The 24,558-nt window shown below is 43.2% G+C and overlaps 1 protein-coding gene across 1 annotated transcript in view; it reads left to right on the top strand.

Annotated features, from left to right (window-relative positions):
* LOC136298030 (uncharacterized) overlaps positions 1 to 24,558 on the top strand; it is a 72,940-nt gene that overhangs the window by 38,710 nt on the left and 9,672 nt on the right. The window contains exons 39-62 of the mRNA XM_066198468.1: positions 207 to 436; positions 1,458 to 1,619; positions 2,266 to 2,616; positions 3,188 to 3,544; positions 4,513 to 4,863; positions 5,800 to 5,931; positions 6,563 to 6,712; positions 8,813 to 9,020; positions 10,031 to 10,197; positions 11,561 to 11,673; positions 12,582 to 12,663; positions 12,864 to 13,001; positions 13,655 to 13,817; positions 14,446 to 14,567; positions 15,965 to 16,105; positions 17,060 to 17,173; positions 17,560 to 17,688; positions 18,135 to 18,296; positions 19,858 to 20,022; positions 21,125 to 21,290; positions 22,522 to 22,735; positions 22,851 to 22,953; positions 23,265 to 23,357; positions 23,647 to 23,851. Coding sequence (XP_066054565.1) covers positions 207 to 436; positions 1,458 to 1,619; positions 2,266 to 2,616; positions 3,188 to 3,544; positions 4,513 to 4,863; positions 5,800 to 5,931; positions 6,563 to 6,712; positions 8,813 to 9,020; positions 10,031 to 10,197; positions 11,561 to 11,673; positions 12,582 to 12,663; positions 12,864 to 13,001; positions 13,655 to 13,817; positions 14,446 to 14,567; positions 15,965 to 16,105; positions 17,060 to 17,173; positions 17,560 to 17,688; positions 18,135 to 18,296; positions 19,858 to 20,022; positions 21,125 to 21,290; positions 22,522 to 22,735; positions 22,851 to 22,953; positions 23,265 to 23,357; positions 23,647 to 23,851 — 4,218 coding nt within the window. The remainder of the gene's footprint in view (positions 1 to 206; positions 437 to 1,457; positions 1,620 to 2,265; positions 2,617 to 3,187; positions 3,545 to 4,512; positions 4,864 to 5,799; positions 5,932 to 6,562; positions 6,713 to 8,812; positions 9,021 to 10,030; positions 10,198 to 11,560; positions 11,674 to 12,581; positions 12,664 to 12,863; positions 13,002 to 13,654; positions 13,818 to 14,445; positions 14,568 to 15,964; positions 16,106 to 17,059; positions 17,174 to 17,559; positions 17,689 to 18,134; positions 18,297 to 19,857; positions 20,023 to 21,124; positions 21,291 to 22,521; positions 22,736 to 22,850; positions 22,954 to 23,264; positions 23,358 to 23,646; positions 23,852 to 24,558) is intronic.

Raw genomic sequence — 24,558 nt, 5'->3', positions numbered from 1 at the left:
TTTTGCAGTCCCTTTTAATATGATTTTCACCTCGTAGGTAATGTCCTTCTATAAATATCAGTACAGTGATCACACTTTATATAAAGATGTGTCTTTTCTTATGCAAAACTCCAGGAGGCTTCTTTTGATCTGTAGTACATCTTTTCTGTAGTCTGTAATGACAACCCAGGAGTGCTGTGTTGATTTTACCCGTTCCCTGTCACCAGGGCTGCCTTGGGATGGCATCCTTACTGCCACGTGTGAGCGTGGCACAGGAAATCACACCACTGCCATAGCCCTGCAGAGTGGCAGTGAAGGGATTGCTGCTGTGTTTGAGGGGCGCAGGCTGGCCACGGAGCCTCCAACAAACCAGGTGTCTGTAAGCTTAAAGCACAACATCTCAAAGATAAAGCAACATGGCATCCCTTTTGTTTTAGAAGCTGCTGGCTATTATGAGGTAAGAAGAGTTCTGCGTGTGAAAGTTTAATTTCTGGAAGGACAATTTGTGTGTACATAACTCTAGGCTTTTCCTGTGCACTGTATATGTTTATTTTAGAAGCTGCTCTCTTTTTGAGATGTACTAAATTACTGAGTGAAAGAAAGGTGTTGTCTGGCTCCTCGTCATACTGTGGACCTGTCATCTGAGCTCTTGGAGCTGAATCTAGACTAAAAGAGATGCTACATTCAGTTCTCATTTAAGTGAAGTGCTTTGCTGCATATGAACAGATGTCTGGTCCAATTTTATCTTTGCCCTATAAATAAGGAGTGGACCAGCAGGCCTAAGGCTTGCATCTGGTACTGGGTTTAAGTGGTCCTGGTGTCATCCTTTGGATGGCTGCTAAAGACCAGAACAGTGTTTAGCACAGCTTTCCCTCTGGAAACTCCTACCCACAGAAGCTTAATGGGCCCTGATTCCTGGTGAGGTGTTGCTTGGCCACTGTTCTCTCTCTCTGCATTTCTGCTATTGATCTGTGAATGTTACAGCTCTTTTGCATCGCAGATTATCTTTCCATACAGGAAGGGTTCAAATATTTTGCTGTCTCAGACATCCACTGAAAGGCTCAAGTCACTCACCTGCTCATAATTTGGGTGGCTTCAGCCACTCTGGTAGGGTGAGGCACAGAAGTGTGCAGAGAAACAATTCTAAATTGTTCCTTTGCCTTGCTTTTTAGTAGGTCCACAAACAAATAATTGTTTGTGCCTGAGGGCTCAAATCCTTCAGGGTACTGAAAGCTCTCAATATGTTTTGGAGCCAGAAGGAATTATTGATACACTGCGTTTAGAAGGTCTGGCATAACACTGCAATCTCAGTTTGAAACGAGGCTGCCTTGATGAATTTGCACTTTTATTTTAGCAGTGCTGCTGCCCTGACACAGGCTGTGATGTTCAAGTGCAGTGAACCACACTCTGTCCTTCCCAGTTGTTGCTGGGATGTTGTTGTTTGTTTCTTTCCATGATTTGGTTTCTTTTGTGCATAGAATTTTTCCAGAAAGATTGCCGCAGGGATAACAACCACAGTGGAGACAGAGCAGCTCAAGATTGAAATAGAGAAGAAAACCACTGGCACTGCTATGGAAATTTCTCTTTCACTTCACCATGATGTGGGAGGACTGATGGACATTGTTCCACGTGTACTAGAGGTTTGCAAAGATCCTGCCATGTATTGTAATGTCTTCAGTGCACTAAACTGTTTATCTTTTTGAAATGGAACTCTAACCTTTAATCTTAAATCTGTGTTTTGGTGCCTTCATCCATTTGATCCTTAAAGCAGCCCTGTAACTTGCTCCTTTGAATTTTAGTCCTCCCTGCTTTTCCTCGTCCTCTGAATGTGCTTTGCTGACAACATCAACAGGTTGCTTGCGGCGGAGAATCTGCTAACAAACAACTTTCTGGCCTCTGCAATGGTGCAATTGCATTTCACCATCTTGAGGTACTGGCTTCATTTATAAACTCTGCTCTCAACAACATAGTGTCTTGACTACCGTGAAGGGAATCCAAGTACTGAAAGTGTCAGGCATGTAGAAAAGGATTTGAGCTTCCGGGAAGTTTTGTGTGCACTTTCAAATATTTTCACACCATTAGTTACTGGTTTGAGTTTTCTTCCTGTTCTTTCTATTATGGAACTCCAAAATAAAGCCTTGAGTCCATCTCTACATTTGTTTCAGCATTTACAATTACATAGGATGAATACAAAATGGTGTAGAGAACAGTTCTCTTCTAGTAATATGAGCTTTTAAAAACCTGACAGAAAAGCAAACTTGACAAGAGTTTTCTGTAATTTTTCAGACTCCAGCAAGAGTTTCACTGAATGGATCAATATCTACCAGCAACTTCACTGTCGTCCTCTTCGGGCATGTTTCTTTTCTTTTCACATTTGCCTGCCTGCAACTCTATGCCACCACTAACACCCATCCTCGCCTGGAAATCAACTTCCAGCATTCTTTGCCTTCACTTCATTCCCTGGGAATTGCCGGAGAGAACCAGCTGAAGGTGTCTGCCACGAGAAGTGACAAGTACAAGGGCATCCTTGGTGTTGTCCTTGGGCCTTGCACTTTGGAAGCTGATGGGGAAGTGAGCCTGGCAAGCAACGAGACAGGAGGGATACTTGCTTTTAGGAACAAGTGTGTCACTCTAGAGGTAAGCCCAGATTGTTTCCCGCTTGCCCTTCCAGTCTGTGCATTTCAGATCACTGAGTCACAGAAAAATGCCTCCCGACACACTTAGGGATAGGCCAGATTTGGTCATTAAAGTTGTTCCGGCAGAGCAATGAGTCAGCACTTGCAGGGGGAAGTGTGTTTGAAGATGATAATCTGGAGTAATGCAATGGTGGATGTTACTGCTGTTGCCATAAAAATGTTGCTTGATAATAGTTTATTAAGTAAAATCAACTTTTGTGCTAAAATCTAGTGAAATCATGTCCTTTCAGTTTGGAATTGTGGAGGTTAAAGGTTTTTTTATTCTACATTAGTTATGAAAAGATTATTGTAGGATTTATTCTTCTTTCCCCCCCCCACCCCCACTTATTTTGTGGGGGAGTTTTTCCCAGAGAAATTTCTGATTTCTCTGTGAAACAAGCTGTCTTATATGGTCCTTTCCAAAAGCAGATTGTTTCAGAAAGAAGGAACGCTTTCTCGTGAGTTAGGAACAGATGAGGAAGACAGTTGCTTTACTTTGTGTGTTTTAAACCGCGTAATCTTTTCTGTTGCAGAGGATGGGATTGCCTCGAGCTGCCGTCTGGGAGGGCTCGTTTGGACAGAGCATCTGCAACGCGGGCTTGTTAATGAAGCTGCAGTGTGATGGCAGAGCCGTGCATGTGCAGATAGACACCTCCTGCCAGCATGAATATACTCTCCAAGGGACGCTCAGGCATTCCCTTCCCTGGCTCAGCCGGCTTGGGCTGCCTTTAGAAAACTCTGTCCTGTTCTCTGCAGCCACAGACTCCAGCACAGAGGGCATGTTCCTGCTGCAGGCTGGGAGATGCAGACTGAAGGCCAGAGGGGATCTCTGTGTTCAGAATAAAGCTGACTGGACACTGGAAACGGAAACAGAATGCCAGCTTCTGCAGGTATCTCTGGGCAGCTTTTAAAGACGGTTTTGGGGTCAAGTGAAGGCCGTGTGGGTTCTAGCTCAAATGCCCGTGCTGGAGCGTTGGGAAGGCGCTCTGAAGGCACATTGTCTGACACAAGGTGTTCCCCGGTGCTCTCTGCAGACCGAGATCAGGTCAGCCTTTGCTCACTGTCGCCTTTGCAGGCCAACGCTGCCCTCTAAGGTTAGACAGCAACATCAGCCCGAGCTCTGTCAAAGAACCATTCCCTGCTCGGCGAGGATTGTATCAAAATACAGTTTCCTTGGTTTCTCCAGCTGGCCTCACTGACTGCATTAGGAAGAATGACTATTGCAAAATCAGGGGGTTTTTTTCTAGATGTTCATAGGCATTTTTGTTTTGCCTTCAAATCCCCAAATTGAGTAACTTCCTCAACTACAAAGTGGCAGCATAAACATGACAGGAAAGTTGTAGTGAGGAGAGAATGAAAACCCCTCGAAGTATTAGAAATAGTAGAATTTTCAGTGTTTTTAGAAATCCTTTGACTGAATGGGAAGACACCTTTCATTTGGGATGTTGCACAAGACAAGCTGAAAATTTAATTATTAAAAAACCAAATCTTCTACAACCAGATGTAAGAATGTCTGTTCGGATTCTTTTGTACATTAATTTGTTTGGAAACTGGGATTGGTGTGGTCTGGACGAAGCATAGAATGTTTAGTGAGCTTTGCCAATCTGAAGGAACAGGTATTTTGTATTTTTGTAAATGTAAAGCTTTGTAAAGATGCAGAAGTTGTGAATTCTGCAGGACAGTCCTCAAATCTTCCATCAGGTCCTATTCAGGAAAAATCACCATCTTTCTTGCTGAGAGGGAGAAAAATGGCAGCGCAGAGATTGTAGGGTTTTGTCTCTGATATTGTGTCACGTAATACACACTTGTCTTAAAGCGTTCATATATGCCAAAGGAATTTTTGTTTAAATCTTGCTAGGATCTCAATTTCCCAGCTCAGTCACGGCTCACAGGATCCATTCAGAAGGACAGGTGCCAGGCAGAGCTGCTCTCCGTGCTGGAAACAGAAGGCAAAACTGCCCGTCTCGAAGTGAGAGCAGAGTGCAAGCCAAAGATGGCTCTGGAAATTCAGTTCAGGCACGACCTCCCCCAGCTGAAGGAAATCCCAAGGGAAAACGAGCTGTCCATCACTGCACGGAAACACTTCAAGTATCTCATTGGAGTTGGAATGAAACTGGGGGCCTGTGAGCTGCAAATGAACGGGGACTTTGACCCTGAAAAGAACCTTCAGTGGAAAATGCTTATAGAAAACAAATGCCAAACAATTCAGGTATGGAAAAGAATTTTCTCCTTTAATGTTGAAATATACATCTAAATTAGGATCTTTATACCTGCTAGAGTCAAAAGACAATCTAAGTGTTTCAAAGAGGTATCAAAGCAAAACATTCTCTTTTAAGGTTGCATCTTACTTCTGGAGCCAGTTATTCACTGTGTTTTCATATGGCATACACCAAATTTCCTGTTAGTCAGTGCCTGCAGACAATGGACTTGCTTGTGCTGGCTCTGATGTGTTTTCTAAAACATGGTTGAGAACTCTGCAGAATATTTTAGAATAGACTATTTTCTATTCAGGAATAATGATTATTCAGAGTTGTCTTTGGCTTTATCAGCAGTTATAGTTTCTCAGCAGTTTGAGAAACAAACTCTGAAATAGTTTAAAAATACATGAAATAAATAACCCTCAGGTCAGAAAATTCAGTGTATAGAAAGTTTGAGGGACATGTTATCACGTTTTGATCTCTGGATTCAATATTCAGGTCGGGGTAAAGCTGAAGATACAAAGATGAGATTCACCTGCCCTTTTCCAAAAACAGAACTGCCATAATAAACCTAGCTAGACTGTCTGGTTTCGCTGAATTTATGGATGTTTTGGGCCGGTGGGACAATGCCAGGCATAGAATAGTAATTAACTTTTCCTTTAGGCAGGAAGAGCTGCCACATTGTCCAACGTTCTATTTACACTGACTCACATTTGACTCATTTATCAAAAATAATCAGACATATTCAAAATAAAAAAGACAACCTTCATAAAATGTATTAAAAAGGTCTCGAGATTTCTGAAACATCCTGTGCCTATGCTGCCTGATACACTCGATTTTACAGCTAGGGGATTAAAGTCACTATTTGGAATTAAGTTTCAGGGGTGTAATGTATTTGTGGTTAAGTGCAAAAGTGGTGATTTTTTCGAGTTTTTTTTCTTTTACAGGATCTTGGAGCACCAATGAAAATTGATGGCTCAGGCTACCTTTTGATGGATAAGATGAACCTAGATTCACAGACACTGATCACTGTTGATGAAAGTAAATTCCGGGGTCTCCTTATACTAAAAGTCACTCATGTGAGTACCCTGCAGGCTGTTGGAGTGTGTGAACAAAGTGCTGAGTAATGTACTTGAACCTATTTCTTTGGAACAAATAGTCAAGCTTTAGTAATAAATGCCAGGATAAAAATGAAATAATAAAATCTTGGAAAACCTGGCACCTTCAATGTGCAGTAACTGATGTATAGGATAATAGGCTCTGGCACTTCCTGAATCATGTCTTTGTTATGCTCTTCATGTGTAAATTTTTGTTGTCTGTGTTGTATGGTTGGATGTTCCTTAGATCACTGTGATTTACCCTGCAAAATAATAGGCAGTGATTAATTGAGACACTGCCGTTTGTTTATTCAGTGAGACAGCAACACAGGGAAGGCTGAGAATCTCTTGCTTTTCTGTTGACAATTATAAGTTTGGATTCTCTTCTCATCAGAGCAGCAGAGCAGAGAACACACACAAGTATCTGTTTCCTCACGGTGTTTCACTTTCCTGCCATAACTGGTAATTTCTGCACGTTTCTGTGCCGTAGAGAAACAACATAGCCAGTGGGAGTTTAATTCATATTCAGTGTAGGACAGACAGATTTCTGGTTTGGGTTCTAGTCTTTGGGTTCTACATGTGCTTTGCTCTCTGTGCTGTGAAATATTAACAGGAAAGGCAAGAGTTGGACGCAGTGCTGACCCATAACATCCAAGGAGCTGCTGACATTGGCCTTCCCATGAGGATGTTACTCGATGTGGTGTCAGAAAAAACCAGTGACTTCTATAAAGGATTTATTAATTTCTGTGTGAACAACAAGCAAGTAAGTGTCTCCTCCAAATCAGTAACACATGAAATAGAGGTTGAAGTGAGCTAACTGATTTGGTGAATATTGTTTCTGCAAACAATCCGAACGCAGTATTTTGCCAGGGCTGGGTTAGTTCTAAAGGCCTTAATTAAATGAAGGCAGTACCCTTCAGACACTCCTTCTGTGCAATTGCTCCTTGCAACTAATTTAGCATCAGCAATGATCCATGACTCCCATTTGTAAATTAGATCAAACCTTCCTTATCAAGAATCTGCACTTGGGCAGCATACTCCCTTTTACAGTACAAAGTGTGACTTCTAAAAAAATTAGTTCTTCACTGCAAAGTTTTCATAATTTTATCCTACCATGTAATTAGTCCAATAATTACAGTTATTCAGAGAAGTCTCCATACCAGAGGTGTGCCACAGTTAACTTTTGTCCTATTTACTTGAACTGAGCAGATTACTGAAGAACTGAACTTTGTCCGGAAGTTGGATGGTGCGTCTCTTAACTACAAACTTACTCATAACATAGAGGCATTGAAGACTTTGCAAATACAAGACAGGATTGAATTGCAGGTAGGTTATCAACTTGGAGCCATGGCACGAGGGGAACAGCAGCTGGGGGAGTGAGATGGAAAACAGCAGTGGGTGTGGATGGGACTCTACACGTTTGCTGTTTTGGTGAGGGGGAGACCAGGTGCTCCCTTTGCTCTTGAGGGGAGTCCAGAAGCTCAGTTTGTTCTCATGCGAGAATAGCTGAGAGCAGGACTTGGAGCTTGGCTCCCAGTGTGGAGTGAGAGGAGAGCACTGCGTCTGTGTGTCTGACACAGCTGCAGCGTCCCCTGCACGCACAGGGCAGAGGGGAGCACTGCTGGGCTTTCACTGGATCCTTTCCAAATGGTATTTTCCTTCCAAACTCTGACTGCTTGGCATATTTTTTTATCTGAGAAACACAAGACTTATTAACCGTGTAACTGAGCAGCATTAAAGCATGGCCATACTTGAGAAATCATGTTAAAAGGTTGAATTCTAAAATAAAAGGTACATTTGTAACTACGTTTTGTTAGAAAATGATACGAGATGCATTTTGACGTATCTTTGAGATGGTACTGTCTCAACCAGAGAAAGAACTCTGACCAGCCGGAGCTTTAACTTTGACAATTCTGTCTTTTCGCAATTTACTTTTGTTGCACACAGGCTGTCCTGAACCTCAAAGCCACCAGGAGCTTTAGTTTGAAAGTGCTTTATGGTGCTCACCTAACAGCTCTTGAAGGACAAATCCAGGAGTTTGAAACAAGTACCAACATAACAGGGAATTTCCATCACTCTTTGCCGTGGCTGCTACAAGTCAGAGTCCCATCATCTTTACAGGTAGCTTTGGGGTTTTGTTGTCTTGTCTGGTTTGTCGTTTGTTTGGGGTTTTTTGTTTGGTTTTGGTTTTAATCATAATTATTGTCCTGTAATAAGGATGTCATTCAAGCTCATGGCTTAAAATGAAAATTTCCATTTCGTAAGGTCAGGATGGACGCTGAGTTTTTCCGATCTTTAAAAACTGTGGATGCCTAAAAGCTGAACTACTGGAATAGAAAGTTTCTCCTTGACTGCTTTCTGAATGGGACTCTTCCATTCTGATCCGTGTTAGTAGAGTGGGTACTGTTGGTATTGTAACTCTGCAGGAGAGCTCGAGCACATTGCACCAGCGACTGGAGTATTGCTCCTATGCTCTTTGTTGGGAATTTTATACTGAAAGATGTACTTCCTTGGGTTCTATTCTCAGGGGACTGTTGGAGTACCTACTATCCGGTAAATATTGTCAGTAGGTGTAGATTAAGAATCCTTTATAAGAAGGGAGTTGTGTTTGTGGGATAAAAAGAACCTAACAAGAATTTGACAGATCAGTGAGGCTGACATGGCTTGACGTTTATTCGTTGAATGAGCTTCATACTTTAAAGTCAAAGATGATTAATGAAAGGCCAAGAGACATCTTGTCGATAGATTCTGGTAAAAGTACAGACTAGAGAGAACTTTCTTTCACTTCCATTCTCTCCTGTCTTAAAATGAAATAGTATTTAAATATTGTTTTGAGAACTTACATCTCTGTGTCATTTTCTAGATAGATGTGGTTTTTCAGGGGAGAAACACTACTCAGAAGAGATATGTGCATATTGCAGCTGGAGAAACATCGATCACATACATCATCACCTCCTATTCTGCTGCCCACCACGTGGATCTCTCCTGCCAGAGTGTGCACAGCAGTGACGTACTCCAGGCATTGGGCTACCCCAAGGCAATCAACCTGATTTTCAGTTTACAGAAATCAGGTGGGTACCTGCCATTCCTGGCAGGGCTTTTATTCTCTAATAGCTCTTTGAGGATGTTTCGGCTGTTCCTTCAACAGCTACAAACTGACTAACATTTGCAGGTAGTACCTGAATTTACTTACTTTGTTTGTAACTGAAATTGTTGTTTTGAAACTGCATCTGTGATTAGCTGATGAAGCCAGACTACCCTCAAAACTTGCCCTGGCATAAATCCTATCTGCATATCTCTTACACTGTGATCAGGTACCTTAAATGCCCCCGGGGAGATATATTCCTGTTGAAGAAAACTCAGCAACTGTGAGAACACCAAAGGGCAGGAATTACTGAGGTTAGCAGGCACTGAATCAATGCTAATGTGAGTGGCACAATCTCCTTTCCGAAGAAAGCAGCAGGATGAGAGGCTGCTCCCAGGACAGCCACAGCCAGCACGTGACTTCCACCACAAACCCCACCATTTCTGTGGTGTTTGTCTTATCACAAAGAATTTTGGAGGTTTCACATCTTTTAGCTCATTTTTATCTTTTAGCAGTCTTGTATTTTCCTTTTCAAAAATGAAAAGCTGGTAGGAAAGTGGGGAAAGGTCTTCAGGTCATGCTCCTTGGGCGTTGTTGAGCTGCTGTAGGTGGAACCAAAGGAGTCTCGGGAGGTCAGAACAGCTCAGAGCTCTTCCCTGGAAGAGGCTGCTGCAGGCCAGGGTTGCAGTTGGCTGCATGGATTAGTCAGCTCTAGCACAAACACGTTCCTGACAGGAACTAACTTGCCACTTCACACTGGATGTTGGTACGCAAGCTCTGTTACCGCGAGACTTTGTAAGGACAAAGTTCAAGGACATCCAGAAAACCTCTGCCCTCCTCCAACCACAGGCCAAAGTTCTTGTAATGCCGAGTGATGACTTTGTCTTGATGAATGTGTTAACCTAAAAGCTGGCTGGAATGATTTTATGCAGGCAGTACTGAAATTTCTCAAAGATTAGCTGCTCAAATTAGCACTGTTTTGTCCCTTCTATGTAGAAAAAAAAGCCAAGACTGTCTGTGAAATCCAATCTGATGAGAAAGATATAACTGTGACTGTGGATGTTGACACGGACTTTGAACTCTTCGGTATATTTGTGTTCACGGCAGAGGTGAAGCATTCAATATCATTTCTCCATCACCTGGGACTTCCCTTCTTTCTTAAGGTAATGCACCACAGAATTTTGCTGTGCTTTGCTGGAAGCTCGAGTTACATTTGCATTAATCCAGAGCACTTCCAGTGGCCTCAGTGAAATTACTCCAGGTTATATCCAAGTGCAGCTGAGAGCTGACTTGGCCCAGTGCATCTGAACCCTTGTTTAACTGAAGTACAGAGCCTAGTGGTCTGTTTCCAAGGAACCTGGTCAGGCACCTGAAATCTCCAGTTTCGGGGTTGATAATTTCAGGAAGACACATATTTATTGTGACTTTGCCGCGGATGGGGCTCACAAAAGCAGAAAGAACTTTTGCTAGAAAACAGCTGTCCTTCATACCTAGAGAACTCCTTGGCTTGGTTAAACCACTCGTAGCACAAATACCTAAAATGCTTCAGTGTTGAATAAACAGGAGTAGATTTATGTTCCAAACCTGATAGGATCAACAAAGGCTGTGCCTGTTTATCCCTTGGGAGAAAGAAGCATTAGTTGAAATGTCCCCTTCCCTTTTGAAGGGTAGTACACAGAAAAACACTTCCAAGTGATCCACCACCTACTCTTCAAATAACAGGACGTGTAGCTAGGATGCAAGAGTAAAGGTAAACTTTCCTGAGCATAAACATTAGATCAATATGAAACCTGCATATTAAATATCGGTGTTTCGAGGGAATATTTACTGCCAACCTTTTATTGAAAGGTGTAAGGTATTTTCACTGCTTCTTCCCCGTTAATATTTAGTGTAATGTCTTTTGTCCTCTAAATGTTTGAATGAAAGGGAAGAAAAGCAGAGATGGTAATCCTTGAGGTGCCTTATGCATGCATATGGTGTGAGTTTAACCAGGAGACTTCAGAAACTGCTGTTCCCACAGACTTTGGCAAATACCAGTGCTGATGCTGAAGTGTGGGAAATGGCCCTCATCCTTCCCAGAGAGATTTTTTTAGCATTTTCAGGATAAGGCTGTAGATGATGCAGCAGCTGAGGCAGAAAGAAAATGCTCTGGAGTAAAAGAATTTGTGCAGCCTCATCTGTTTCTTAAAAGAAAAAAAAAAGAGCACAATTTCTTTCTATTATATGAAAAATAAGAGTGTGGGAGACATAAACAAGAACCAGTAGCTTTAGACTTAAACCAGATAAGGGTACATTAAAAGTAACACTAATATTTATCAATAATGCAAATGAGTAGTTATGAAAGGACACACCAAAAAAGGAAAACCTCTCTTGAGGCTCTTGGTTTACATCTAGGAAGCATCCTGTCTGGAAGATAAACTTCAGTCAAGATGATGGTTCTAAGTGGGTCAAGAGGTGGTGCTCAGTTGAGGTGAAACGATGGGTAGAATTTATGGCATGTGATTTGTTTATTTTCCCCCTCCACAGATGGCAATTCAAGAAGTCGTGACTGAAAATGAAACTGAAGGTGCTCTGAGGCTGACCTACGAACAAAACAAAAACTTCTCCTTTTCCATCAGTAGAAAAAAAGACCAGCAAGGGTAAAAGGGTCATTCTGAGCACTATAACAAATGTCATTAGGCCACTGTGATTCCGTGGAAAACAGTTACTGTTTTAATCACCAAATCACTGGTGAAATGGATAATAAATTGGATGAAGTGAGTAGCCACAGCAAACACTCTCCAAACCTCAGGGAGTTTCTGGAGGGCTGCAGGCAGATTCCTCCCCTCACAGCTCGGGACTGTCTCTCTGCCTGCCCACACAGAATCCAAGTAGCAGACACTGAAAGAGTCCATAAGAGTCTAGGCCTGAACCAGACAAGTGCTTAAAAATATAACTTGACAGAAGTTTTTCAATCTTATTAAAATTTTTTGGTACAGCTGAAGCTTGTAAAATTATGGCAGCCTGGTTTTCTAAGTTGGTATCAGTATGGCTGTGTCTGCACAAACTGTAGGCTTTTAAGGGTGTTTAGAGGTGTTATATTTTCAGCCTTGGGGCATTTCAGATATTTCTTAAGCTTCTAGCAAAAGACCTTTGCAGTGAATGAAAAGTCTTGTAAGTTCTGTTAAAATCTCTAATCACTGTAAATTGCAAGTTTGTAAACCATGACAATGCTTGGGAAGTCAGATTCCAAAACACCTCTCATTTTCAAAATACCTTTCTCATTTTTAAAAAGCTGATGCATTTGCTACGGCAAAGCGATTTCTGGTCCAGTGGGCTGCATTCTGTCCCTGGGAGGCATGCCCAGATTTTTTTATTGAGCTCAGAGTTGGCCATTTTGTGTGAATGCCTCAAAAACGGGGAGCTGGGTACGTGTTCAGTGGCAGGTACTGCCATTTTAACCCTCAAAGCTGTGGCAGACATGGAGCTAACTCAGATGAGCTTGAGCTGCCAGCAAGAATGGACTTCCTGAAATATTGTTGAACAAAAGTACGTTTCTTTCCTTTAGCGAAGAGTTGAATATAAAAGCACTCCAGACTCATCCCTTCTTTCTGCAGTACTTCCCCTGTGCAGCAGAACTGTCTTCTAAGGTAACTATCTGCATACATCACTGCAAAGTAGACCTGTCTAACATGTTAGGAGTCGAGCTGCTTTATTGCTAGTTCTAGTATCTCTAACGTTTTTGTTATTGTTGAGAATGTTCCTGTTTTAAAGATGTTAACAAGGCCAGTCTTTTCTTTTCCTTTTTTTCTTTTTCTTTTTCCTTTTAATTTAATGGGAACTCGAAAAGGTAAATTATGATATGAGTGAAGCAAAAGGCAAACTCTGCCTCAGGATGGAAAAAAGGGATTTGAATGTTTCAGCAAAGCTAACTTTGACTGGAAGCAGCTACACTAATGCCATTGAAGTGGCCCAGACCATGGCCCAGGTTGGTACCGTGCGCCGGTGGCAAGGACAGGCTGTGACAGGAGGGCACCTGGGGGTGATGGCCAGATGCAGCTCCTGCTGTGTGAGGTGTCTTGCCCTTCATTTCTGCAGTAGCACGAGCAAACATTTGACTGGGCCTCAGTTTGAGTTTATATTTGTTTGCTCCTATAGATGGAGCACTCATGTAGCATTTATAGGGCGTAGGAAAAAGAACATGTTACAAACTGAACCAGTTTTTGTAATGAAGGTCCCACACATTCCTTTCTCTGAAGAAGAAAAGGTGTCACAAATACCTGTTGTTGTTTGTGCTATCTGCTGGGTTTGTTCTGCAGTAGTGGGACTCTTGATGTTGTAAGGATTATTCTGGGATAGAAAAGAAAATCAAACCGTATAATAATCAAAGGCTGTTGTAAAGGGAATACTCAGTTGTTCATGTATGTTCCATTATTTGCAAAGATGACTTTCTGTAGAAATGAAGACAAGTAGAAATTAATACTTGCTTGGACGAGAGCAATGGGCTTAAAGTACCATTGTACTAGACCTTTAAAAACACATTCCCGCAGACCTCACAGGGCTCTGGGGTACCAAAACTGCACTTAGATTTTACCTTGCCAGAGAACTTGGGGTGTAATGTTTGCCCTCTTTTATTTTTAGTTAAAAATCCTTCCAAGGCAACTCGTGTTTATGACAGTTTACCAAAAAGGCAACAGAACTCATCTGCTGAGGCACATTGCCTGGTGGGATGGCAAAGAGATAAAGCTAACAGGCACTTACACTGGACTCTTCCCAAAGCTGCCTGGGGGCCATGGCATTCAGGGTAGGTCTCTCAAGTCTTTTACAAGTGTTCAAAGCAGACTATGAAATGAACTACATCAATCTGCTATATTCAAAATGCATGTCCAAAGGCTTTCAATCCTGGTTTCAGTTTAGGGCTTCTAAGGTCTTATTTGCCTTAAATCCATTATAGGTCTGTTAGAAACATCCACTTCAGAACGTTCCTTCTGCTTTGTGGGGGTGCAGAAGGTAGCACTGGTCACCCTGAGGTGTTAAACCCTTACGTTGAGGCTTTGTGATCTGAAAGTAGGGAAGAGAACTGCACGTACCTGTTTGAGTGTTGTAAGCTGTTCCTCTTCCAGTGTAAGGCCATCCCAGTTTCACACTGCCCTGGCTGCTGTTGCTGAGGTTGCACTGGGTGTAGCTGTCAATCTTTTGGTTGTAGCAGGTAACTGCTGTTCTGGTAAACAGAGAGGGGCTGCTGTTCTCAGTTCCGTGTCCTCGTGTTGAGCAGACACCGGCACACTGAAGTCCTTGTGGCTGCTGGCTTGGGGGGTGTGTGAGCAGAGACCGTGTTTCCCTGGGAACCAAGGGATGTCCCTGCTGCCTGTGGGAAAACGTCCTGGCAATGGTCATCATTCCTGGCGGGAAATCGTTTGTTTTCCTTGTAGTGGAACTTCTCCATCCTCTGTCCATCCCTTTCCCACGGCATGCCTGGGTCAACCTCGATGTGAAACATTCAGCACGCGGCCACCGGGATGCTCTCACTGTCGTTTGGAACGAGAAGGACAAGGTACAGGGGCCCAGAGCAAATAAATGTCAGGAGAATGACAGGAATAGCAAGAGGCTTGGGGGGTTTTTAATTAAAAAAGGCACTAAGCAAACCAGGGAACTTGACTATAAGGCAAACTACCCCCCTTCTTGGACGTATGAAAGGTCTGACTGTGAAAGATAAGCAGTTGAGAGTGTTGGAGGGAGTGTTTTCAGACCATGGTATTTTTTTGTTTGCAATAACCCCACGCCTTGCTGCCTAAGCAAAGGTAATGACATGTGTGAGCTTTGAAGCACTGGGCAAAGGCCTCTGAGAGTAGGTGGAAACAATAGCACCAATGTCATGCTTAAAGCAGCTTGTGGAGAAAGAGCTAAAATCTAAGACGAGTGAGTGAGTGAGTGAGTGAGTGAGTGAGTGTGAGCAGTAGTTGAGATTGATAAGGACAAGGAATTCATTGCATGGGTGTAACACCGGATTTACCCACACGGAAGTGGACACACACCTTGCTAAGCATTTTCAGCTTTACTGATTCAGTCAAAGCTCTTTTGTATTTCATTCCTTCACTCTCCTCCTCACTAGCAAGACTGACAAATGCGGAACAGTTGAAACCAGTCTCTGTTTTCATAAAGTAAGTCAGCACTATTTTTTTTAAATATAAAGAGTGGAAAAGACAGAACTAGGAGAACACGGGGTAGGTTGATTTCCAGATGTGGTTAAGTAGGGATGCTTTCCTGACTTGCTGATAACTGGGCTTTACATGTACATCTGAAATGCAGCACCTTGGCTGAGTATTACATTATTTTCTGAATGGAAAGATAGAAGACAATGTATAAAATATACTAACAAGCATAAACATAAATTTTTGCCTGCAAAGAGACGGAATTTTTTTATATTTCTTTAAGAAGTGTTAAAATTCCAAAATTTGCTTTAGCGGTTGTATAGAATATATTTTTTATTACTGCTTAAATCATCACAACTATTTAAATGCCAGTACTACCTAAATGACCACAAAATACGTTGCTCTCAACAACATAATGAAATTTCTTTCCTGTTGAAGCAAATGCTTTTTCTTGTGCTTTAACTTTGCAAGCCGTGTCTAATGACTCTGTGGCAGTGCAGCCTGCAGTGCCTAAAGATGAGAGCAAACTTAGCCTCAACCAACTTAAACATTGTTCATGCTTTTAGTGAAATACAGAGAGTAGTTCTGCTTTGAGCTGTGCTACGCAGGGAATTCAAGCAGCAAAAATTGTCCTAATTTGAACATTAATTTACCTCACTACTTCAGAAAGGACTTTATTGCGTACAAAACTCATCTGAGGACAAGGTACAGGGAAATCTGACTGGGTGCGGGTTTGAGGTCAGTATGTGAGAGGTGTTTTATTTCACCAGTTCCTTTTCCATCTGTTGATATGGATCAGGTATCGGTGTCATCTTCTCTGAAGTTTGGAAGACACCGGACAAGCTACAGAGCCACTGTTGCCCACCCATTTAATTACAGTCTGAAGCAACTGGAGGTGCATTCCCTGTCGGAAAGAAGGGGCAGAAAGTACAGCCAGCAGGTGAGATCATGCGGTGCTGCTTTTACTGTGAGTGGAAATCATCCCAGAGAATTGCAGAACCAGATACCCTGAAAAATGTAAAGAGCACTGAGTGCTGTTACCCCTTGTGTCCAAACCACCAGAACTGTTTCCCAGCCAACAGCCTTGCGCTTTTAGCATTGACCCACTTTGGATGGGAGGAACCCAGAAGTGCCCAGGAACCAGCCAAGCAATGAAAATGAGGCAAATTTTGTCCATAAAGCAATGAACAAACTCCTAGTCTGCACACATAAGAAAAACAAACAAAAAAAACCCCCATAATAAAATCAAGTCAGAAACCCTTTGACAGACCCATGAAGAAAATTTTTGGATTGTATAGGAAATTGCAACACAAATGTGAAAGTGTGCAAGGCTAGAAAGGCTTTAAACTAGAGTTGTGAAGTGCACTTGCAAAGCACATTTAGGGAGAAAGAGGAGGAGGAGCTCACAAATCATCCTTGGCGATCAAATCCTACAGTATCATTTCTGTCTGACCGTGCACTGTGTGCTCAGGACACTGCAGCTGCTGAGGCTGAAGACTCTCAGCAATCAGCTGTGCCAGCTGTGCAGTGTTTGTTCATCTGAAGCCCTTTGGTGCTCAGGGGGGTTTGCACAATACTCACTTTGGTTCCAGAATTGTATTCAGAGGAATAAATTCTCTTGTAGGGTCACTGTTGCAGTTGTGCCGTTAATTGCTTTGCATGGCAGACCCCAGGCAGCTTCCAGGAAGGGGAACAAAAGCCTTCCATGGCCTTGGTTGTAGAAGTGCAGCTTCCCTGTGTTTGTCTCAGGCCCAGAGCTTCAGACCACGGAGTTCCACAGAGTTTGAACATGGATCTGTGGCAGCTTTCACTGTGGTCTGTTTTCCTCCACTGCATGGGGGATCATTCTGCTGGTTCTAGTCTTGCTGCTGCACAAATCCTTCTCTCCTTTCAGCTGCAGGTCTCAGGGAATGCTGGGCAGCCTGCTCACCTCCAGCTGGGCCTGGAGGACAAATCCAAGATGGACATCACTGCCTGGGGTGGCTGTGTGACACTCTCTGCAGGCCAGGTATGAGTCTTACATTCCCTGGAAGGGATGAGTGTAGCCAAATTTCTGTGTTTGATCCTCACAGAATGATTTTTTTTTTCTGTGCTGGTTATCATATGAAAGCCTTGAAGTCAACCTTTTTTCTATCTCAGAGGAAGAAAAATAAACCCTGTGAAAAATTCTGTTTCTTGTTGCCAGACTCGGTTGTACTTAGGCTGCAGCTTTCCCTCGGACGGAGCTGTCAGCCCCTTAGGTTTCTGGGGAGAGACTGAAGCAGTGTTTCATGGGTCTAGACCATCCAGGGGTTCTCACAGGGCGTTTTTGCTCAGGAAGCCTACTGCCCGAGGATATACTGAACGCTTTTTTAAAAAATTGCTGACACGTGTCAATTTTTTCCGCTTTTCCAGCTTCAGAGAATATTAAGCATGGAATATCTGCATGCATGTGGATCTCTGGAGCAAAGACCAACATTGTTTAATGAATACCTAGATCTGAACTGGGATGACAAAAAATTCAAACACAATTTCACGTACGAGGTAAGAGTAGGCAGTTGTATCTGTTGACTCGCCATTTTTATGGAAGCTGTTCTCAGTAGATGAGAAATTATTTTGGATTTAGATGGAATATTGAGTGGATTTTAAGAAAGCTTCTATAGAGCACCATTTTTTGTGAAATATCACTATTTCACTTCACTTTTTACATTTTCTCCAGAAGAGAAAGTTAAATAGAGCATAGTTAAGAAAGAAAGGGTTCTTACAAAGCAGAGGCCTCAGCTGTGCCCTAAATTTGCAAAACTTGTAGGATGGGGACCAGTAACAAGGCTGATAAGCCGAAACATTATCAAGTGGAAATGTTTTGGAAATGTTACATTAAAATCCTGAAGCTACTGGAGTAACAAAAACCAGCCTGGGGATGGGATGAGTGGGCTCCAGGGAGTGTCCAAGTCCCTGCTGTCATCTTTGGTTTTCTTGGTTCACTGCAGAGAAATCAGCTCCTGTATCCTGATAAGTTTCACTTAGAAGCTGTTCTGGAAAATATTTTCCTGACCCCATGTACCAAACAGAAGATTCTGGGTAAAATGGAAACAAACTACCGCTCGTCCCTGGATTACTATACGAGCTTTGAGTTCTGTGACCTTCCAAATGTAAGTCTGACACAAACACATCGGACCTACTTCAATTTAAATGTAATTGCTTTTTGGAGACTTTTCTTCAGCTGCAGCTCTTCAGGAGACTTAGCATACGTCTGTAACTTAAATAAATAAACAGTGTTGTTTGGTGGACTGAGGCAGAAAGGTTCTGTTTGCCACTGTGGTGCATTCTATAGGTCCCTTCATGGCTGTAAACATTCTCACTTCCTCTGTGTTCTTTCTTTCCTATTCCCCTTTCAGAGGCATCTTAATTTCATCTATCTGGAGAATACCAAAACAGTGATCAAAAAGGAAGGTAGAGAGGAGTAAAAGTGCTTTCCTTCCCCTGTGGGTAAAAGTTGGCTGGTTTTTATGATTTTTGAACTGCAGTGTAACCTTATTTTTCTATTTCACACAAAAACTGAAGGCCCCCCCACGACCTTCCTTAGGTGCTTGCTGGTCCTCAGAGCTGCTGGTGGACACTCAACAAGCACAGAACTTGGAACCTGCAATAAATGTCTCACTCCAGTCCCCAGTGCCTGAAACACATCTTGGTTTCCTTATTTACTGTCAGAGCAGATCACACTCTGTCAGCTACAGGAGTTTTTCCCAGACCAAGGTGTGGTGGAACCTGTTTATAGCGCAAAGGATGTACACGCGTGTCACTCCAAAAGCAGGTGCCTCTGTATTTTTGGATCATTCTCTTCAAAGGCATCATGGTTTAAGCCCAGCTGGAAATTAAGCGCCACAGCCGCTCACTCAACCCCCTCTGTCCCTGTGGAATGGGGAGGACAGTCAAAAGTAAAACTTGGATGTTGAGATAAGAACAGTTTAATAATTGAAAACAAAGTAAAGTACGATAATAATAGTTAATACTACTGCTACTAATAATAACAATGAAAAGGAAAACACTAAACAAAATGATGCACAATACAATTGCTCATCACCCACTGCCCAATGCCAGACTTCCCTTCCCAGTCCCAGATTTGCCCCTTCTGGGTAACTCCCCACAGTTTCTGTATGATCCGATATTGATGATAGGATATTCTGTGGTGTGGAATATCCCTTTGGCCAGGTTGGGGCACCTGGCCCAGGTGGGCTGTTGTGCACCTCCTCACCAGCAGAGCAAGAGAGACTCACCAAAAAAAGTCCTTGACTCAGGATAAACAACTGAGCAAACCCAAAACATCAGCGTGTAACCAACCCCATTCCCATTCCAAATCCCAAAGTGTACCAGCTATTGAGAAGAAATTAACTCTGTCCCAGTCAAAACCAGGACAATACTCACCTCACCTCCCATGTATTCTCAACTTTATCAAAACATCTGGCTAGAGCAGCTGAGAAGCGTAGGAGCAAAAAACACTGGACATTTTAACAGAATGTGTTTCTCTGCAGCTGTTCCTCTGGTCCTAGGGGGTAATCACTGAACATGCTTTGTTAGAGCACAGAAAATGAAGATGTAGTGAAGACAGTGCTGTGAGGAGCAGAAGGATGTACTGGTTTCTGCAAGTTTTGTTTGTGATGTAATTTCATGAGAATGTTGCTACTGTGCCGCTTCTTTTTTGTGCATACTTAGGTAATTGTTTTATCTGGAAAGCACCTGCTCAACAAAGATGACATCGTTTTGCAGTCGGAGGGCAGATTCCACCTTGCTGGTCACAGGAGAGATGAGGGGTGGGTTGGAATATCCATAAAGAATCAGAGCACTGCCGACGTGAAGAACTATTCTCTGGACATTGAAGTGAGTTTGTGTTTTCTTTTACTGGCACTGAGGTTTGGTTTTCAAAGGCCTGCTGCCATCTGTCTCCCAAACGGATCAGGTGCAGGCAGTGGCCGTAGAAGAGCAGGAAACACGAATTCCTGGTTTCCTTAGTGCAGTGTCCAAAGGAGCAGGTAGGCAGCGGCCATGCGGTGTGACCGACCGGCGAAGGGAGGCACCGGCACTGGTTCTCTGTACAGCTGTCACAGATAAAGCAAGCGTGTTTCTAGTGGAGTGGATCAGCTTTAAGAGGCCGTGTGTTGTTATAACTCCCCTTCAGCGTGACTGCTCTGTTGTGTGAGGTGTGGAGTTTTCACCTCGTCAGAAGAAAGAGGGAAACAAAATACAATGCTTGCACAAGGCAAAATTTGCCAGAAAAAAGAATTGAAAAAAAAAAAACAAAACAAAACAAACCCCAAACTAAACAAGGCACAGAACAACTCATACGATGCTCATTCTGAGATAAAACTCTTCCTTTTTCTCTCCCCTCCCCTCTATTTTGCATTTGCTTTTAATTTCCTGAGACATTGACATGGTGGAGAGGCAGATGGAGACGACATAGTGAGGCAAAAAACTAACGGGGGCAGCACCATCCCAACTGTTCACTAGCAGAAATGTGGGTCGTCAGGCACTCACTGAGACAACAGATCACCCCTTAACAAAATTACGACGATGATTTAATCAGTAACAAATACTGAATTATTTTTCCATTCCTCTTTCTTTAGAGAGGAGGGAGATGAAATGACTATCAGCTGCTCTGCATGACTTGCTTCATTCTGTGTTCTGGAATAAATGGCCCAAATGAGCAGCCTCACAGAGAACCGACTGGGACACTGTTTCTTTCACTGCTTCCATTAAAATTTTGTCCACAAGCCTTGTGCTATCCAGTCATTCAGCTCCTGGCCAGTCACTCTGATGCTTGTACCTCCTTTAGTGTAACTCCTGCATAGTGCACAAGCATTGGGAAACATTTCCCTCACCACTTGCCCTTTTGTGGGAAGCACTGATATTTGAGCAGCATCTCTGAACGGTCATTAATTCTGTGTGGTGGCTTTGAATAAATGTTTTTCCTTTATGGCTGCAGTTAAGAGCCTTTGAAGACATTTGGCTAGGCCTGACAGGAACTGCTGCTTCCTCATCTGTCCAGAGCCAAATCCTGGTGGAAGGGATTGTTGATCAGAAAGAGAAAGTGAAAGTAGCTGCTTCAAAAGGAAAGGAGTGTTTTCAGTACTACATGGGGTATCTGCAAGGTACGTACCTCACTGACCATGCTCTCAGCCACAGGACTTGGTTTGGGGTCATCCTGCCAGGAGCAGGGAGCTGGACTTGACGGTCCTTATGGGTTCTTCCTACCTGGAGCTGTTCTGTGACTCCCGGGGTCATTGCTATGAAGAGACAGGAAGAAAGGCCGCGTCTCCAGCACGGAGACACTACTAACACATTTGTTACAAAGGTCATTTTGGGAGACGTTTCTGTACGATTACAACAGATGGTAACAAAAGATTCCTCTTGATTTAACCATCCTAAAGCTTTCTGCCTTGTTTAAAATAATCATTGCATTCCAAATAATCATTGCATTCAGCAGGGAAATGAGAGAGGCACCTCCAGAGACTGAGCATCCCACGTGCTGGAACGGCTGTGTGAACTGGGATGTGTGCAGTCACTGGCTGCGGGGGATTGTCTCACAGCAGTCGGCTCTGACTGACAACGGAGAGGGAAAAAGGCTCTTGGTTCAAGTTATGCCTGAGTTGTAGATGAGAGCAGCGAGGTGAAATGAGCTGCAGCTGCAGCTGTCAGCTCATTAGAGTTGGGCGCAAACCAAAGAGATTTGGTGGTACCCCAGTTATCTCGAACTCACGTTGCTGACAATCCCAGCCCTCATTTCACTTACGGATTTGCCATTCCACACTTCTGCAGCAGAGTTTCTCTGGCTCATATCCTCACCTGTAACTGCTATGATGTTTTTGAATTAGGACCATCACTTTGTGAATCACTGAAGTCAGAAGTTTGTAGAAATGACTCAGCTCAGCTCTCTCAACCCAGATTCTACGAGCACTTCGCCAACCGTTTGTTTGTCCTCATCGGTGCTTCTGTAGAAACGACTTGTGTGTGTGGTGGAGGAACTGACGGGCTTTCATTTAAGGGCTGAGCAGTTCTGAAACATCGGCAGCAAGGCACAGTGAGGGCTACAGTAGAATAAAAGGCCTGTAAATAAGCGTGACCAAGAGATTCAGATTTACCTTAATCCAGTGCTTCCTTTGCAGTAGCAAATCTGCATTTGTAATTCATTGACAAGTCACACTGAAGAGAGAGATTAAACCCTGACACTGATCTCATTGTCTCCTGTTTATCTCTTCTGGGTCTTTTTTTCCTCCACACCTAACAGTCAGACTGCTCCCCTCAGTAATTAAAAGCTGGCTTTGAAACAATGTCTGTCAATGTTGCTGCTGTAAATGAAGCACTCTCTTTTCATTCCTGAAGGGGATTTGGAAGAAGGAATGGAAGTCAGTGCTTGTTCCGATGGGCAACAGACGGCTGCCATTAACACCTACCTCAGCATCAATGGTAAAAGGCAGGAGAACGTGGGACAAGTGACTCTGGCAGCCGCGAATGGAAGCTTGAGTTTTCTGGCACATGGATGTGGGGATCCTTTTCTTAAGGCTGAGGTGAGACCCTTGAGCGGCTGTTACCTGCAGCGGGACTGCCCCGGAATATTATTTGGTTTTGTCATTTTGATGGAGCACCTTCCATGTAAGCTTCAGGTGTGAATTCCGGTGAGTAACACCAGGCAAAATGATGCAATGTTTTAGTTTTTGTCACGTTGATGTGAGAAGTTACCGCAGTGAGAATGAAGAAGTTCAGCCGTGCCTAGAGATGGAGAATCTCTTCTCAAGTCTGGATTCTCTGAAAAGGGTAAGTAAATAAAATGAGAGCAGCAGTAATTGCTCAGCATGTTGGTTACAAAACGAATTATGAGAATCCTGGGCGTGTTTTCACTTTTAGCAGGGATTCACATGCTCTCTGCTTGGGGAGGTTTCTTGCTTTTAATCGTTTGACTTTTCCCTTGTCTAGCCATTGAATAATGCAGGAGTAGTTTCCCCTAAGGAATGTGAGGCCACTGTGGGTGTTTGCCGGCATTTAAACTAGTACAAACTTTGAATGACTTGGATCCAGCACAAGCAATTTTAAGTAATAAATTCAAGGGTTTAACAATCTTCTCACAGAACAAGCTTAATGAAATTGGGAGCCTTTTGAAAGCCACAGTGACAGAGAAAACAAAGAAATTGGATGGATACCTGTGGAGATTCAGGAGATCAGTAAGTATCTGTACATGATCTGTGAAAACACCATGAAGTGCTCATGCAGTGTTCATTAAACATCATTGTACTGCCTGCCAATGTTTTGTCTTGCTCAGACATTTCAGTGATTACTCCTGTGCTGACCTGTAACTCATACAGAGACAAGAAGTATATTTAATGGTGGAGGTCCTGTATCTCTGCACCAACACTGCCGAGCCAGAATTGAGAATTGCCTTGCAGTGAAGTCAAAGCTTTGCTCGAGGTCACTGTGTGCTTTGAAATTGCTTCTTTTTTGGATCCACTGTAGGTGCAGCATGCTGTTTTCCTGTCCGAGGCAGCTGGCTGGGCTTCAGTGGCCTTGCAAAGGGCAGCAGGATTCCTGCACAGTGGGGGTACAGCTGTCACCCAGGTGTGGAAGCGAAGTGGAATCGGGCACATTCTGAGAAGCAAAATCCCACTTTATCTGGGGAAGATTCAAGATGTTGTCCGGCAAATGCAGAATGAATTACAAAGTAAGCAAAACGGTGCGAAGTAAGAATAGGGACAATGTCGGTGCAGGGCAAACGAAGTTTGCTGCAAACTCTAAAACATACCGAACAGCACAAAGGTTTCTATTTTGATGCAGCGAGAAGTGCTGACCTTGGCTCTTAGTGCGCAGAGTGGGAGCCTTGACGCAATAAGCTCTAAGAAGGCTCTGTGAGCACCTTTCTAATGAAATCAGTGGTGAGGCTTTCTCTTGGCCTCAGGAGGCTGGGCTCAATCAGATGAGAAGGGAGTCTTTAATTCCTAAGCTGAAGTATTTCTGCTAACAGTTCCCTGGCAAGCCCTGCCTCCCAAAGGGCTGTTCATATCCACCCTTGAGTTCTTAATGCTTATTCTAATTGGATTTCACTTGATCTGTTTTTTTCCAAGCCTATCCAGTAGCCACTAATTCACTGTTCAGCTGGACTGTGGCCCTTACTGAAACCTTTGAGAAATGTGGTCAGCTGGAATTAGCTGCAAGAACCTTCAGTTCCCACAAGGGTAAAAACTCACTTTGGGCCACTTAGCCCTAGGCTCTTCCGACTCAAAGTTGAATTTGGTTGAGACACCGTGCTTGAAATCAGTTGTGACCAAACTGTCCTGCTGCTCAGCAGGAGCAGCCTGTGCAGCACAGCTCTGATGGGGACACATTGTAGAGCATCCCCTACATTCCTTTGGGACAGCAGCAATGTATTTA

Source organism: Chamaea fasciata, unplaced genomic scaffold, assembly GCF_029207755.1.
Source record: "Chamaea fasciata isolate MVZ Bird 193981 ecotype frontalis unplaced genomic scaffold, bChaFas1.0.hap1 SCAF_16, whole genome shotgun sequence".
Lineage (NCBI taxonomy): Eukaryota > Metazoa > Chordata > Aves > Passeriformes > Sylviidae > Chamaea > Chamaea fasciata.
The sequence above is the reverse complement of the archived record's forward strand: the minus strand, read 5'-3'. Positions and strand labels throughout refer to the sequence as shown.